This window comes from Lagenorhynchus albirostris, chromosome 1 (genome assembly GCF_949774975.1).
Source record: "Lagenorhynchus albirostris chromosome 1, mLagAlb1.1, whole genome shotgun sequence".
Taxonomy (NCBI): Eukaryota; Metazoa; Chordata; class Mammalia; order Artiodactyla; family Delphinidae; genus Lagenorhynchus; species Lagenorhynchus albirostris.
The window spans coordinates 172,326,696-172,343,208 of record NC_083095.1 but is presented as its reverse complement, the minus strand read 5'-3'; the positions used below and the strand labels follow the sequence as shown (position 1 = coordinate 172,343,208).

Here is a 16,513-nt window from a genome sequence, read left to right as displayed (position 1 = left end):
AGTCACAGTATCTTTGTGTTTTAGTTTCTTCTCTGTAGAATGGGGTTCATGAAGCCTAGTGCATAGAGACTTTATGAGGCTTCATGTATTAACATCCAGAAAATGCTTAAACAGTGCCCGGCACAGAGCAACCACGACATCAGTCGCAGCATTGATAAGCTTTAAATCACACTCCACTTTTTTTTCTGTTTCTAGATTCCTAGAAATTTCTAAACGTGGCCAGTACCATCTCAATACAGAGTTAGGTAAGGTAAATATTGAAAACATACAACAGAAAAGGGAAAGATTTCTTAAATCTGTGAACAAATACTTGCAAATTGGGTCAGAGCTGAGACATTCCCGGGCAGGAAAGGCAGCTTGGAAGGAAACATCGTTATGAAAATCAGCAAGGACGTCAGAGGAGCATAAACCCCACAACATTGGACTCACCCAGCCCCCAGCCTTCCCTCCCCCTTTCCTGTGGGACAGCGGCCTCCCCTCCCCTAGGGAGCCAGAGGGGGCCAGGCCCTCCCATCCTGCAGGCCCAGGACGGCCTGCCAGCTTCTCCGGGGTGGGTGGGGGGCGGGCCTCTGTTTGGGACCTGAAAAATACATTCTGGGCTCCAGAACATGAAAGAAAAACCCTTGCAAGACTGAAATTTCATTAAGTTTATTAACGGTAACAGGTGAGCTTCAATAAGGCTGATTTGAACTCTGGCCTCTTGATGACTGCCAGGAAAGAATAACCATTCATTAGTCAAATATTTTAAAACAATTTAAAAGCTTAGTGCAGTGGGTTTTCAGAGGACGGAGAGAGGAAAGGGGGCCCCTAGACAAAATTAGGATGATGGCCGATTTCACTCTGTAGGTGCTTCCCAGCCAGACGTTTTTAAAAGGTTCAGGTGTGGCCCCCAGGCTCCGAGGCTCCATAATGATTTCTCGCTCTCCAATGTAATCAGGTGTTTTCACTGTTCACCGCTTCTAGGGAAAGAGGCCCGTCTTCTCCTTTTGTAAAAGAGCATTTTCTCTGAGCAAAGCTACCTGTTTCAGGTTTCACAGCAAGTTTCCATTGCTGTAGAATCTGCAGTGTCAGAACCGGGAGGACACGAGGGTCCCAGAAGGGGACCTGGGCGCTGAAAGAGGCTCCGTCACCTGCACCGTCACACAGCTAGATGGTGGCAATCCTCGGACTTGAACTCGGTGTTCTTCGAGGTTGAATCTGTGCTTCTCCTTCATCCCCTCGGTAAGCAAAGCTGCGTTGCCTTGGCTCTGCCATTTCTGATCGGTTTCCTTTGAGTGCATTGGTCGTCCGTCTCTCCAGGCTGGAACTGTGATCTTTTTGGTACATTGGGAGGGCTGCGGTGTGGTGTCAGAGGCACGGGATTCAGAGTCATATAGATGCTGGCTCAACTGTGGCCAATGCACATACCGGGGAGCAGAGAGAGCTCCTTCCGAGGGCTGCCTGGCAAGAGTTTCGGCTCAATAAATCTCCTGGCAGGCCCCCCCATTTGTTGGTGTAAAATTAGTCATTTATTTGTGCCATGTTTGTTTTTTTGGGGGGCTGAGGCCGGCCTTGGGAATGCTGTCTCCCCCAGGCCATGCAGAATCAAAGGCCCTTTTTGTTGACTTTCTAGCCCCTGAATCTGCTGGTGTGGGATCTTCTGGGCTGAGCTCAGTAAAGCTCCCTGAGCAGTAAATGGTACAGGGGGAAAGATGAACACACGAGTCTTTCCAAAAGCCGTCGTCTGTGGTGGTGATCAGAACGTTTTCATTCAATATCCCAGTGGAAGGAAGCAGAGATGCACATTCACCCCCAATTTGTATTTGCCGTGGGGGTGAATTATGTGACACTGGTGTTTGGGTAGCAGATTTTCCTTCTGGATTATTTTCTGCTCCGGCGATTATTAAGATTTATAGCGAGTCCCTGAGGCACCTCAGCTCACAGGTTGGGAAGCCAGCCTAGAGGCCAGAGGATTTCCTGGTTGGAGGCTATGGTGCCGCTCATCCAGAAACTGGAAAGGCAACTCGGTTTTCCTTGGGACGTGTGAGAAGGCTTCGCTAACTTTCTCCGAAGCCCGGAGTTTATAACACCCTCTCCTCACTGTGGGATCTATCAGCAGCCACAGAGCAACTCCCACGGGGGGCAACCCACAGGGGCCCCACCGGCGGATTATTTTTGAGCAGATCATGACGGCCAGTCCTTCACAGCCTGGGTTGAAATTTCAGACAGTTGTTTATCAGATTCGTAGTAAAACTCCACTGGTGATTTGCCAATAGTCAAATCCCACGTCCCCGGTGCACCGGCAAAGTCCTCCGGGGGGCGCGCTTAGTCCAGCCCTGGGTTCTGGAAAGCTGAGGGGCAGGAGTCAGGTCTTCAGGCTGGCCTCCCTCCAGCCCAGGCTCCCCGACAAGGTGGGCAGCCGGCGGTGGGGGGTGGAGGGCACCCACGGCTTTATCAGCAGACAGAATCTGGGACCCTCCCTCTCCCCGGTCTCCACCACCCATCTGTAAGCTGGAGGTGATGGTGGCCCTGTTCTGCTGGATTCTGGTGGTGACTGAATGAGGATGTACAGGGGGTGCTGGTGTGTACTGGGCTCCAGGGACTGGTGGCTCTGATGATCTTTCTTCTTCTGAGGAACATTCTCAGTAACAAGCTCCTCCTTTCCAAGAAAACATTCTTTTTTACATTTATTTATTTTTGTCTGCGTTGGGTCTTTGCTGCTGCGTGCGGGCTTTTTCTAGTTGCGGCGAGCAGGGGCTGCTCTTCGTTGCGATGTGTGGGCTTCTCATTGCAGTGGCTTCTCTTGCGGAGCACGGGCTCTAGGCGCGTGGGCTTCAGTAGTTGTGGTACGTGGGCTTCCGTAGTTGTGGCTCACAGGCTCTAGAGCGCAGGCTCAGCAGGTGTGGTGCACGGGCTTAGTTGCTCCGCGGCATGTAGGATCTTCCCCGACCAGAGCTCAAACCTGTGTCCCCTGCACTGGCAGGTGGATTCTTAACCACTGCGCCACCAGGGAAGCCCTCCAAGAAAACACTCTTTTTCACCTTTCTAAACTCTAGCAAAGAAAAAAAAAAAGGCCAATCTCAATAGAAACCCACTAGGGGACCTCCCTTCCAGGGGCTGCTTGCCCCCGTGATTAGAATGAGAACCACCGGGTAGCGCCTCACGGGTCTTTGGTACGAATTACATTTACGGCCACTCTAATCATAGGTAAAAAAAATTGGCCTTAACAAACAAGATCAGCCCCAGGTGTGAGCTGGCGGAGGCGAGGTCTGGGCCATTTCCGGGGCCTAAGTGGACCAGAAGCGAGAAGGTAAGACGTTTAGGTCCTGAACCACCTTTGGGGAACTCAAGTGCTCGAGGCTAGTCGGGATTCTTCACCAGAAGCTGAGCAGAGTTTGGAAATGCTTCCAGAGGAAGTGATCCTTCATGGGGACAATGTGTGTTCTGCGTCCCTCCTTTCTCTCCCTGATGCTTTTATCCTCAGGGTTAGCCCAGGGTCCAGGTTCCCAGTATCCTGGTGGCAGGGACCTTCGTTACAGAGGCACCAGGCACCTATCAGACGTCCATCAGCACAGGCATCAAAGACAGAGTTCATTGATTTTCTCTCAACCGGCTTACAGTCTGGTTGGGGAGTTAAAATTACCAGTCTCTCTAAATAGGTAATCTTTAAAAGACCCCATAAGATTATCCCAAAGCCAGAGGCATGATTATTTCTCAATAGAATCAGGAAGATTTTCAGAGGGGAGAGCATCTCGTGAAGATCTGCAATGTTTCTGTCGTGGGCAACCGGCACCACCTCCACCTTGGGGGCCCTTTCCGGTCACAGAGTCGGGCTGAAATCCTTCCTTCTCGCCTCAGTTTTATCTTCACCTTCTCCCCTGGGGGGGGCATCCCCTCATCTAAGGTCCTGGGAAGGAGCGCACACATGGGCTTTCTTGTGTGCTCACAGCCCTTCCATTCACGTTAGCACCCGACTCTCCAGGTCACCCCTTCCCCAGGGAGTGCTGACTCATAACCCAGACCCCGTGCACTGAGACGTGACTGATGCCGGAAAAGCAGGCTGGTTCTGCTACAGTCACAAGGCGGCGGTGGTGTCTGGGGGTCGGAAGGTCACGGGTGGGGTCGGTGGGGGGGAAACCCTGAGCGCTGCCCACTGGGCTCACGGCCCCCGGTTCCTCTGATGAGGCCACTCAGTGTGACCAGACGGGCTTCCTCTTCTGGAGGAAGGCCTTGACCCCCTCCTGGGCATCCGGCAGGCCCAGGTTGTCCACCATAGTCTGGGAGGTGAGGTGGCAGGCGGTCCTGAGGTCCCGAGCCAGCTGCCCGTAGAGGGCGGCTTTGCCCAGCGACAGCACGGGCCGGCCCGGCGAGGCCACCTTCCTCGCCATCCGCGTGGTCTCGTCCTCCGGCACCACCCTGCTCAGCAGCCCGTGGAGCAGGGCCTCCCGCGCAGAAACAGGCTCCCCGGTGAAGAGCACCTCCAAGGCCACCTGTGGGAGGGGACAGGGGCCGTTACTTAGGCAACGGCCATCCTGCGACCCAGCGCTGCCCAGGCCCCACCCGCCCCGCTTCACTCTGCAGAGACTGTTTGTACCGTGACGCTCGGCCCAGTTACCTGCTCCTCAAACACCATGTCCCCATCACCCCTGAGGTCTTCCATCCCCAGACTCCTGCCAAGGACGGGATCCATGAGCACCCAGGAGAGAGGGGGACCCTTCTCATCTCCTTCAGGTCACGTGTCACCACTCTATTGAAATCACAGCTCACACCCCAGCACCATCCCCCCTTCGGGCTGCATTGTCTTCCTTTGCACTTTCACCATTTACTATATAGCTTACACATTCATTTTGTTTATTGTATTATCTCCTTTGTTGGCACATAAGCTTCACTAGGGTCAGAGACTTTTTTTTTTTTACTCTTCTGTTTATTTCTGTATCGCCAGCACGAGAAGAGTACCTTGCACATAGTAGGCAGCCTCCAGGATATTTACTGGTGAGTGATTTAAGGAGTGGATGGATGGAGGCAAACACAGTACAGGAGAGGTGATGCCACAGTCCTGCAGAGGCCGGGTCAGAAGGTGACACGGCTTCCACTGGTTCTTTCTCTCCGGCTGTTCAGCTTGGAGCCCAGCTGCCACGCCGTGAGGAAGCCCGAGCCACTCTGAGGCTGAGACACAGCCTGTGTGCCCCTGACCAGCCCAGCCGAGGTCTCAGCTGAGTGGCAGCCTCAACAGCCAGATGTGGGAGTGGGCGGGCCCTCAGACCACCGCCCCCAGCTGTCATGCTCCCCTTCCAAATCTTCCCAGCTGAGGCCACGGACACTGTGGTGCAGAGATAAGCCTTCCTCTCTGAGCCCTGTCCAAGTTGCAGATTCACGAGCTAAACAAATTACTATTGTTTGGAGCCACTGACTTGAGGGTGGTTTGTTATAGATCATTGGACTAGCTTGCGGTATCATCAGCACTTAGGTCATGGTTTTTCAACCTCAGGGCTATTGTATGTTTTGGACCAGATAAATTTTTTGTTGTGTGGGGCTGTCTTGGGCATTGTAGGATGTTTGTGGCATCCCTGGCCTCTATCTACCGGGCAGCAGTACCCCTGTCCCAACTTGTGACAATCAAGGCACTGCCAAACGGCCCCTGGCCAGTACTGCTCCCAGATTAGAACCACTGATTAAGGTGGTTTTTTGAATCATGAGACTAGATCGTATCACTGGGGGATTGGGCTTTGGTGGAAGAGGAGAGGCCAGAAGGCGGGTACAGATGCCATCATAGGTGCAGATGGAGCACACAGTGGACTGGACTGGCCACCGGGGACAAGGCGATGTTGGCCCCATTTTCTCCTCTGCAGTTAGGGGAGAGGACTAAATCCCAATGTTGTCCAATTTTGGAAATTTCATGATGACATGCTGGAGGCAGCAGGAGCTAGAGACTATTTCATAGTTGAAGAGGAACAGCATTGTCATTGCAAAGCGTGTCTGAAGTGCCTGTGTGAATGTGGAGCTAAAAACCGGTGCTGCTGATCCAGGGCTGCTAAGTAAGACGCCCCTGAAGACTCCCAGCGAGTCCCAGTGAAGGGCAGAGGCCAGGGGGTCCGATCTGGGGAAGGAGCAAGAGAACATGAGAGTCCCCCCCGTCCCGGGCACTCACGTTCCTGGCCTGCCTTCAGCTTCCTACCTGGTCCTGCCTAGTTCATGGCCCTCTCTGGCGTCAGTGTCCTTACCGGCCTGGTGGGGTAATGCTATTTAGCACCACATTGATTTATAGGGGTTGTACACACACGGATTAGATAATAGAGTGGCATTCCCTGAGAAAAAGAAAGCCTATTTTATGGCGAATTAGCACAATCTTTACTTACTGTTTCCCCTAAAACTTCAGATGAGAGAAGAAAATACCTCTCACCCTTTTCTGTTATCAACCCTTGTTAGGGTCCCCCTAACAAGGTGGTGATTTTATACTTCCTCTTCCCAGAGTATCTGTATTAAAAGCAACAAAAAGCACTTGAAGCCAAGGCTGACCTTCAAGGCTGCCCCCTGGTGTCTGATGTCCCCAAGTTCCAATCCCACTTACCAACCACACAAACTTAAGGGGGCAGTTTAACCCTCTGAGTCTGTTTCCTCATCTGAAAAAATGGGAGTAAAGATTCCCATTCTCCTGCAGAATTGTGAAGATTGGAGAAAGCTGTGTAAAACTTATACTACAGTGCGGGGCACCCAGGAGGCCCCTAGTAAATGCAGTGCCTGTTATTAAGAGGCTTCTTCCTCCTGTAAATTTGTATGAATCTCCAGTGTTGGCTTTAGGTATCAAGGCCCCTGATTATTTAAAGCAGAGGCATCTCTGGGGTTCCTCAAGGCACGTGTAGGAGAAGAACTAGCTGGTGGTGCGTCAGCATTAGGGCTGCGATTCGGCACGACCGGAAGGGAAGGACCTGACAGGGGATCATGGGTTAACTTCATCAGCCGGGAGACCTCCGGTGAGTCACTGAGACCCCAGCCCTTCCGTGAGGTGGGCTGTTGAACATACGCCTGTGGTGGCCACAGCGTCACCGTTAACATGCGGATTCTGACGCGGTGGGTCGGGGGGGGGGGCCTGAGACCCCCGGTTCCCAGGCTCTCTGGTGATCCGCACGCGGGCTGGGTAGCAAGGTTTTCACTTAACATCCTCTCCATCTTGCAAGTTCTACTCTGATCTAATCAGTTAGGAATTCAGATCCCGCAGATGCACAGTTACCGTGGGTAAACTGGAGGAAGCAAGTGTTCCCGCGGAGACTTGACTGGTTTGGGAAGCCGGGGCTCTGGTCTTTCACGCGCTCCCCCTGCCCGTGGTACCCACTGCTTTAGGGGCTGGGTGAGACCAGCTCCGACTGCGGGAGGGAGCAGCTGCACCAGGCAGGTCGTCTATACGTGCAACGAAGATGCATATTTAACTCAAGCTGGGGGAGGGGGACACTTTGCACACGTGGTAAATGATTCACGCCCAGGCTCAGTCTGGCTGGAACCCGAGGGCTCCTCGCCACGGTTTCTGCAGGACAAAAGACAGCGTCCTCCGCACGCTGGGCAGTTCCCTAGGGTGACCAGCAGAGGGCACTGGCGACCCACACCTGCCGCCTCAGCCGTGTTGAAAGGGGCGGAGCTTCCCGACTGGGCCACTTTGCAAAGGCACCTGCTAGTTTTGCTTCCCGGCGGATGTGCACGGGAACGCTGGCATGTCACCCACGCAGGTGGCGGCCCGTGTATGGATGCGTCCCTGTGGGTGCAGCCAAGCATTGACGATAGGCAGGTGTGTTTTGGTCGGTTTTAGATTTTTGTGAATCCCTAGTTTTCCTCCTGGGGCGGGCCACGCAGGTGAGATTTATGCAACATGGTTCTGAGAACTGGGCTTCCTGGGAATTTAAGGCCTGTCTTTGACAAAAATTTTTTTCCTTCTTTCTTCTCGAAAACGAATTTAAAATTTGACACATATGATCAATTTGTAAGTTTCTGGGACTCAAGTATAAGCCTTGATTTTTAAAGTTTGTTTTTAATATCTTTTTAAATGAGAATTTATTTTTAATTTTTGTCTGTGTTGGGTCTTCGTTGCTGTGTGTGGGCTTTCTCTAGTTGCGGTGAGCGGGGACTGCTCTTCGTTGTGGTGCTCGGGCTTCTCTTTATGGAGGCTTCTCTTGCTGCGGAGCACGGGCTCTAGAGCGCAGGCTCAGTAGTTATGGCATACGGGCTTAGTTGCTCCGCGGCATGTGGGATCTTCCCTGACCAGGGCTTGAACGCACTCCCCTGCATTGGCAGGCAGATTCTTAACCACTGCGCCACCAGGGAAGTCCTAAAGTTTGTTTTGAGAAAGAATAGATTCTTATCTGGAAAGTAGGGCTGATTTAAAGTTTTCAAATGCTTTAACATGGAACCTTCCAGAATGTTAGGTGTCAAAGCTGAACAGCAGCAGGTTGGCCAAGCAACCACCTTTAATGTGCAAAAGGCCTGGAGATTTGATTTGCACAATTACAAGATACTTCGTTCATAAGCTCTGACGATAACTTTGTGATGCATTTTAATTTAATGTGCTGTCACCAAGCAGGGACTGGAGAAGTATTTATTGAATTAATACATAACATTTAAGGTAAATGTGTATCCTGGTGGGATCCAGACACCCCCCTGGGTCTGAGGACACTGGAGCAAGCTGTTGTGTTCTGAGGGTCACCTTTTCCAATGTGGAGCCCACGTCCAGCTGGTTTTCATAAGTGTATGTGTTTGTAGGTATCTGTCACCAGAATTTTCTCACAAACACACATTTCTGTAAAAGCTAATGAGGTGCATGAAAGGCAGGTGTGCTCCCCTGAACCTCTTGGTCCCGCGGCTTGATTTCCCTTGGGGCTCATTTCTTTTGTGCCTCTGGCATATGAGCAACTGCTAATTTTCCTAGTTGATGCTAAAATGGTTAATATATTCTAGAAAGCAATTTAGATTCCCTACTTGCTACGACTCTGGCACCCCCTTTAAAAACAGATTTCCAGTTGAGAATAAGGATGTATTTTTCCTTACAAGGAAAACAAGGAAACCACCGGTTTCCACTTAAGAGCTGTTCAGTAAACATTCTTTATGACATTATAGGAAGGAGGAAAGTTTGTGAAGAAAGTGGACTTCACTCGGGTTAGCAACAACAGAACAACTCTGGCAATGCAGCTCCTTCTGGGGCAGATTCGACACACCATGTACAGGACATTCCTGCAACCACTGCAAACCTGACACACTCAGTGTATCAGCTACTTTCAGTCCGTTCTGGAATGAGACAGATTGCTGGCAAACAGGAAGCCAGCGACAGAATGTCCTAGCCTCTTATACTGGCATATGTCACCATGCTATTATAGCTCATGGGCAACCTTTCCGTGCAACAAAACTGTGTCTGAATTGCATTTCAAGTAAGAGTGCAAAAAATGTTCACCTTTATGAAAACAAAGCATATCTAAAAACCTAACCAGCTGTATTGAGGGGAAGGCAAGAATGAAAAGCAGTGATTTACAAACTGACAGCCACTGGGATAACCTCCCAACACGAGATATTAGTACATTCAGCCAGCTCTGCTTTGGGCAGAATGTCCTGAATCAAACGGTACTTTCAACAAGAAAGTTCTGGAACTCACCCTCACAGGCACTGGAGGATCACAGTTAGCAAGGAGGTGCCGGGAGTTCAGTTACCTTTCTCGGCACCGCTCTCCCCAAGGCCACCCCGGGGGTGGAGCAGAAGAGCCCGATGTTCACGCCCGGCATGGCAAAGGAGGACTTGTCACTCGCCACAGCAATGTCACAGCTGGCAACCAGCTGACACCCGGCGGCAGTGGCCAGGCCATTCACCATGCGATGATGGGGACCGGGTGGGCCTGGATCAGCATCATGACCTGAAGAGCAAACACACCTGCTTCGCTTCCATCCAAGAGTGAGGTGCGACAGTAACACTCAGGATTTTATGTGACCTTACTGTTTTCAGAGCCCTTTTCATATGCTATCAGTGTATCAGATTCTATGACAAAAAGGGTAGGGGAAGTCACAAAGAGAATAACTTTCATTAAATATCGATGGTGAGCCAGACTGTGTGATTTGGTCTTCCTGAGATCCAGGAGGAAGGAACCAGGACACCAAGGCTCACGGGGGAAGTAACCCCCTAAGGCCACCAGATCTGCGAGGGGGGCTATGGGGTCTGAGCCACCTCTGTCTGACTCCAGGCCCCTGGTCTGTCCCTAAGCATGATTTCTGTGAGGATGCTATCCCCTCAACCGCTCCCCTAGCAACCCCGCTGCAGAAGAGGGCTGACTTTGACCTCTGGGGAACAAGCAGTTCTGTCCCAAAGGTGCCTGTGTGGAGCTCTTGTGTTAAAAGTCTGAAACAGGTGGGAAAGGGCCTGCCTGGGAAGTAATTTCCTTAGTAATTACTTCTCCAATTACCACCATGATACTCTCTCAATTCTATTAAGATGGTGGGGAACACCCTGCTGTCATCAAAATAAACAAAATTCCAGGGCTTCCCTGGTGGCGCAGTGGTTGAAAGTCCGCCTGCCGATGCAGGGGACATGGGTTCGTGCCCCGGTCCGGGAGGATCCCACATGCCGCGGAGTGGCTGGGCCCGTGAGCCATGGCTGCTGAGCCTGCGCGTCCGGAGCCTGTGGTCCGCAACGGGAAAGGCCACAAAAGTGAGAGGCCGGCATACCGGAAAATAAATAAATACATAAATAAAATAAAATAAACAAAATTCTAAAATGCATTGGCACAGAGAGGGTAGCTGGAAACTGGCTCAGGTGAGACCCCTCCCCCCAAAATCTCCAGAACTTTAACTTAGTTTTGCAGCTTATGAAGTAACTTGGCTAATTTCTCCATTTTTTTCCATGACACTCTAAACAGATTGTGTTACTATGGTGACTTCAGTGTATAAATGTTTGCCCTTCGACCCCGGCAGGAGGGAGGGGAGGCGGGGACCTGGCCTTGCTTCCCACGCAGCCACTCCAAGAAAAACGACCTTCACGGATTCCGAGGTTTTGCCTGAGGAACTTACCTTTTGTGTTCATGAACATTTGGTACTTGTCAGCTTTATTATAAAGTGACTAATTATATATTTAGGGATATGATATCATAGTCCTGATATCAGGAATTGGGGGTTCGCCTTTTGAGAATCTGGTAAATGCTATTGACCCTCGTCCAGAGGAATGCACATACACGTACCAGCACCCAAACTGCTGGTGGGTACAGGGGGTTCGTGCACATACGTGAGGATGGGGAGGGTGAGGGGCAGCGCTGCTTCTCAGGGGACACAGTAGCAAGCAGGCTGCACAACAGCATGTAAGGTCTGACTGCAGAGGCAGAAAGACTGTTTCAGCTCTGAGTGTCATCCGTCACCTGATCAGCTGAAGGTAGGAAGAGTCAGTTGGCTGTGACTTGGGTGGCACAGTCTGTCTCCTGCCTGTCGTCTAGGAAGGGCTGAGATTCCACACAAGCTGATGGGAAATACTTAGGCAATCCAGTAGATCACCAACGTTAAAAATATCCTACCCTCGATCTAGGAATTCTAAGAGATAATCTGAAATAGGGCAAAAAGCTGTCTGGACCAAGATGTTCACCAAATCATTACTTTATAATAGTAAAAACTATAAATCTTACAAATATACAAAAATAAGTAAATGGCTATATAAACTAAAATATATTCCAATGCAATGGAATGCTACATTCTCATTACAATGAAATTTTCTGAGAGAAATATCAGCATGGTGGTCTGCAGTGAGGCTGCTGGGGGCCGACACCCCGGCTATCACTTACTTTCTTCCTATCCCTCAGTCTTCACATCTGTAAAATGGGTATAATTATAGTAACAACCTTACAGAACAGGAAGATTATGTAAATTAACATGTCTAAAGTTCTCAAAGTATCACCTGGCACATAGTAAGCATTCAATGCTATGATGATATTACACAATTATACTGTATAATCACACCCATGTATGATCATTCAAACAAATGGGTACACATGGGAAAGGATGAAAAAGAAATACAGCAAAATATTACAGTTCTCTCTGGGTGGCATAATCATGGGTGTAGTATCAGTAATTTAATTTTCTTCCTTTTGTTCTTCTAGATTTTCCAAATTTTCTATAAGAAGTATCTATTACTTTTTTTTTTTTTTTTTTCGGTACGCGGGCTTCTCACTGCTGTGGCCTCTCCCATTACGGAGCACAGGCTCCAGACGCACAGGCTCAGCGGCCATGGCTCACGGGCCCAGCCGCTCCGCGGCATGTGGGATCTTCCTGGACCGGGGCACGAACCCATGTCCCCTGCATCGGCAGGCGGACTCTCAACCACTGCACCACCAGGGAAGCCCTCTATTACTTTTATAATTAAAAAATATTTTAAATAAAGTTAGAGAGCAATTCAGGGAAGATAGAGGGAACCTAGCTAATACACCAGCTGGGTAACCAATCCCTTGATTATCAAGAATGATTAGTCCTCCTATTTTGCCTCCTGAATTCAGTACTTGTTTTGGTCCTGCCTACTCCAAAATGGGACATAAATTTAACTCTGCCCCAGCCTCACTGAACAGCATCACGGAGGGTTCTACGCTCGTTCCCAAAGCAAGTGGCCCTGTCCCTTTGTCACATCAGTGGTGGGTGTGAGGAGGAGGGAAGACTCTTCCTGGACCAGGGTTTCCACCTTCAAACTTGAACGGGACGAAAGAAGAGACCAGGACGGGCCTCCAGCGAAAGCCCCCCACATCTGCCTGAGGGAGGTGACGTTCGCTCTTCCCTGACCAGGTGTTTCTTCTCATTTTCAATTTGCCCCATTTCTGATTTGTAAATAACTAACCGTCATGCGGCACTTGTGGTCTGTGACAAATCTGCTACAGAACTTAGATGCGGAGACAAACCAGATATTTCTTCCTTTCTTCCATCCCCTGTTCTCGTGCATAAACTGAAGGGGAAATACCTAGCTCATTCTGTTCCCGTCTGCCTGCTGATTACACTTGCAAACTGAAATCTCACACAAGTTCACGGTGTTCAGATTTATCCAGGGCAATGTGATTTTCTTCGAAAAAGTATTAGAGAAGTCAGTGTACTTTCAGGTCCTATTTTACTACATCGGGGTGAGGTCCTGTATGCGTCTTTTTTCAGTGAGTTGGAGGCATCCGTGGGGTGGAAGCTTCCAGAAGATCTGGCCTTTGTCCGGGGGAGAATCTCAGCTCCCCTGTGGCCCTTTGCTATTTAGATCTCAGTTCATGAAGATACCACAGAAAAGTGACCAAAACAGGCCCTTTAGGGAGGATGGAAGGGCTCCACTGGTTCTCTACGATGATCTTCTATTTCGACCAAACATACCAGGTATTAGTAGAAAAATAACTTTTAAAGCACCAAGCTGGCAAAGCACCAGCTGGCAAACACAACAGCGGAATGTCCCATAAACATCATTAACGTGAAACACAAGGCCCAGAGGGTGGCTGTGAGCAGTTGTCTGTAGGGGGTGAAGGATTAGACAGATTGTGGGCATGCTGCACGGGGTGTCTGCAGACCTGTGTGCCAAGCCCCTGGCAGAGCAGCAGGAGGGAGGGGTGGAGAGGTGGGGCAGGCAGGCAGCACAGGGTGGGAAGGAAAGAACAAAGCTGCAGGCTCTCCCCTGCTTTGGGGGAGTTCCTAGGAGCCTGGGGATTGTAAATTCAAACACAGCCTTCCAGGTCTTAGGACGGCCTACTCGTGAGGGGAGGAGAAGAAAACATATTTCACAGCTTGATTTGTAAGGTCTAAATACTCAGACATGCTACCTAGGCCTCCCTCTGCACTCTTGCCCTGGCCAGGCAAACGTCAGAGTGAGGCCTGGATGGGGCTGGGGCCTTCTACCTTTATCACGCCACCGTCCACTTTCAAGTTTGTGCCCTGGTATGTTTTTGTAAAAGGGTTTTAGGCTTGTTGAGCCAAAGGGCAGAGCTCAGTACCCTGTGTCCTTTAGCCTATTTACCTGCCCTCACGTGGGCACTTCTAGATGATGGCCAAGGAGCAGCTCGGCTATGCCTGACCTCGCCTCGGAGCCGGGTCAAGTTTGTGAGGCACAGAACCCTCTACTGAAGGGCTTTCTCAAAGGTACAGCAGCGGTGGCGCCTCCCACAAGGCTGCCCACGCTGAGCCCAACTGCACTGTCGACTTGGCCTGGGTTTAAAGGCAGTGCTGGAAGCCTCCCAGGTAGCCCCACTTCAATCCTCCGTGTGCGTCCTGCAGGGTCGCGAAGGCCACTGGGCCCAGGCAAGGGACGTCTGTAAACGCAGCATCCGCGGATTCCCTCCACGTCGGACCTCTCCGCCGGACCGATCCGCTGTGATGGATAAACTGGGCTCCGTGGCGGGCGGAGCTGACCACTGACGGAGCCTCGCTGTACTCCGCGTGGGGTGGCGCGGTCGGCGGCCCGGCCTCCTCCGCCCCTCTCTCTTCCCGGGTCCCGCCGGCCACCCTCCCTGGGAACAGCCCCGCACGCCCGCGGGCCGCTGACCTGATGCCGTCCCGCAGCCGCGTGCTGATGGGTCGCGACCCCGGCTCCGGCCGCCCGACCCCGGCCGGTCCCCCGCTGCACAAGCCGGCAGTGAGCGGAGGCCACGGGCCGCGCCGGAGCCAGCCCGACTCCTTCGCCCCCAAGGCCCGCAGGCCCGCGGCGGCGGCCATGGCGGCCAGAGACGCGCCGGGGTCGGACGCCGCTGAGCTCGACGCCAACGACCGCGGGCTCTGGGCGCTCCGAGGGGCGCGGGAGCGAGCCGGGCCGCTGCGCTTCGACCACTCCGGGCAGCGGGCAAAACCGAGTCGGGGATCGCAGTCCCAGATTTCGAGCGGACTCTTCTCCCAGGCCGGACCCAGCCCCCGCCGCCCCGCCCCCGGGTCCCTGCCGCCCCGCCCCACCCCACCGCCCGGGCCCCCTAGTCTTCCGGCCCCGCCCCGACGCTCCGCCCCCCGTAACCCCTCCCCTGGCGCCCCAACCACCCTTGCTCCACCCCCTAGCCCCGCCCCCGATATACTACACCGCCTCTGATCCCTCCCCCCGCGCTGCCCCTTCCCCCGCGCCGCCCCTTCCCCCGCGCCGCCCCTTCCCCCGCGCCGCCCCGCCCCCGGGTCCTTGGCGCCCTTCCCGGGAGGAGCTGAGGGGTTGGTTCTGGGGTGAGCGACTCTAAACCTTCAGGCATGCTCTGAGGGTTTTTTCCCTTGCAAGGCCAGATGAAAGGGTTTAAAGGAGGCGAGCAGTGGTGTAGCTTGCTCCTTTTTGTTACAACACCAAGAACATAGTGGTTTGCCTGGATTAGGAGAAAAATGAAGTGTCGGCAGGTAGCGAATGATGTGAGCTAGGGACGTCACCTTTTTACAACTTGCTTTATCCTACCCATCCTATCCCAGGCCTCTCATGTGATCCCAGGTCACTACTTGAGCTGTATCCCTCTCAGGTATTGGCTTTTAAATGCTTTGTGTCTTCTCTTATCGAGAACCCGTGGGATCTACGTTTATATCTTGCGTTTCCCCAATGCACCAAGGAGGGAAAGGGAGGCCCTTTTCAGGATCTAAGTGGCTGGCACGAGATAGGGCACATCCTGCGGCTGAGAGCTGAAGTGTGATGAGAAGAACCTCATTGTCATTTGCTAGTTAACTGCTTCCTGTATTCCTTAACTTCCTAAAGTCTGGAGATTTGCAGGATACTTGGAAGGAAGGGTCTGGGCCCTCAAAGATCTTCCAGTCTGTAGGGTTGACACCATGCCCAGGACCCTACTCGGGCTTTGACACTGAGAAATTTTGCAAGGATAACAATTATACAAAGGCATCTACAGGCGGGGCCATTGAGGTTGCACAGTGGCTTAAAATAGTCACACACTGGATTCCTTTGAGTGAGGCCCCCTTTAATTCTCAGCTTCATAATTGGACAGATCACTTATGTACAGAATAATATTTTGAAATATCAATTGACATCTCTACCAACACCACCACTGACTCCATTTCCTTGGTCCTCGTTCCATTCAGGCAGTTGGGGCAGAACTCTGAGACACACAGGGGCAATTCCTGGCTTTCAATTTGTAAAAGCCCAGCCTTGGGATTGGAAAGAACACCATGCAGACATAATAGATTTGGGGAGCAGTTGATGAATAGGAACAAGGCCTCTAACCTGAGGCCAGATTAAGGTCCCCCAGGTTTGAGGACAAGGATAGGGCAAGTAGGGCTTCAGGAAAAGCCAGAAGAGAGTGGGATTTGGGAAAAAAGGTGTGCCAAAGCCTCCTGGAGGAGAAGTGGGAATAGTGGGAAGGATTGCTCCTTTCCTTGGTAGAATTCCAGGTCACTCATGAGACTCTGGGTGGCACGGAATGTCTGGGCAGATGGACCTAAACACCTCATAGAATTTCCCATGGTCCAGTGCGGTGCTGTAACAACAAACTTGTCCCTGTCCTCTGAGAGGGGATTGGAAACAGCTGAGAAAGGTCTGGACCTGAGGAGGCCCTGAGGTGGGGAACAGAGATGACTCAGCAGGTGTGGACTGACAAGTTGAAGACAAGGTGGGG

The 16,513-nt window shown here is 51.8% G+C and overlaps 1 protein-coding gene across 1 annotated transcript; it reads right to left on the bottom strand.

Moving 5' to 3' along the window:
• Positions 1-632: 632 nt before the first annotated feature.
• ECHDC3 (enoyl-CoA hydratase domain containing 3) lies at positions 633-14,811 on the bottom strand. Its single transcript, XM_060164854.1, is given in 5 exon segments — positions 633-4,469; positions 9,663-9,823; positions 9,826-9,862; positions 11,177-11,304; positions 14,153-14,811. Coding segments are annotated over 5 exon segments (1,119 nt in total). The 5' UTR covers positions 14,646-14,811; the 3' UTR covers positions 633-4,169.
• Positions 14,812-16,513: the final 1,702 nt, after the last annotated feature.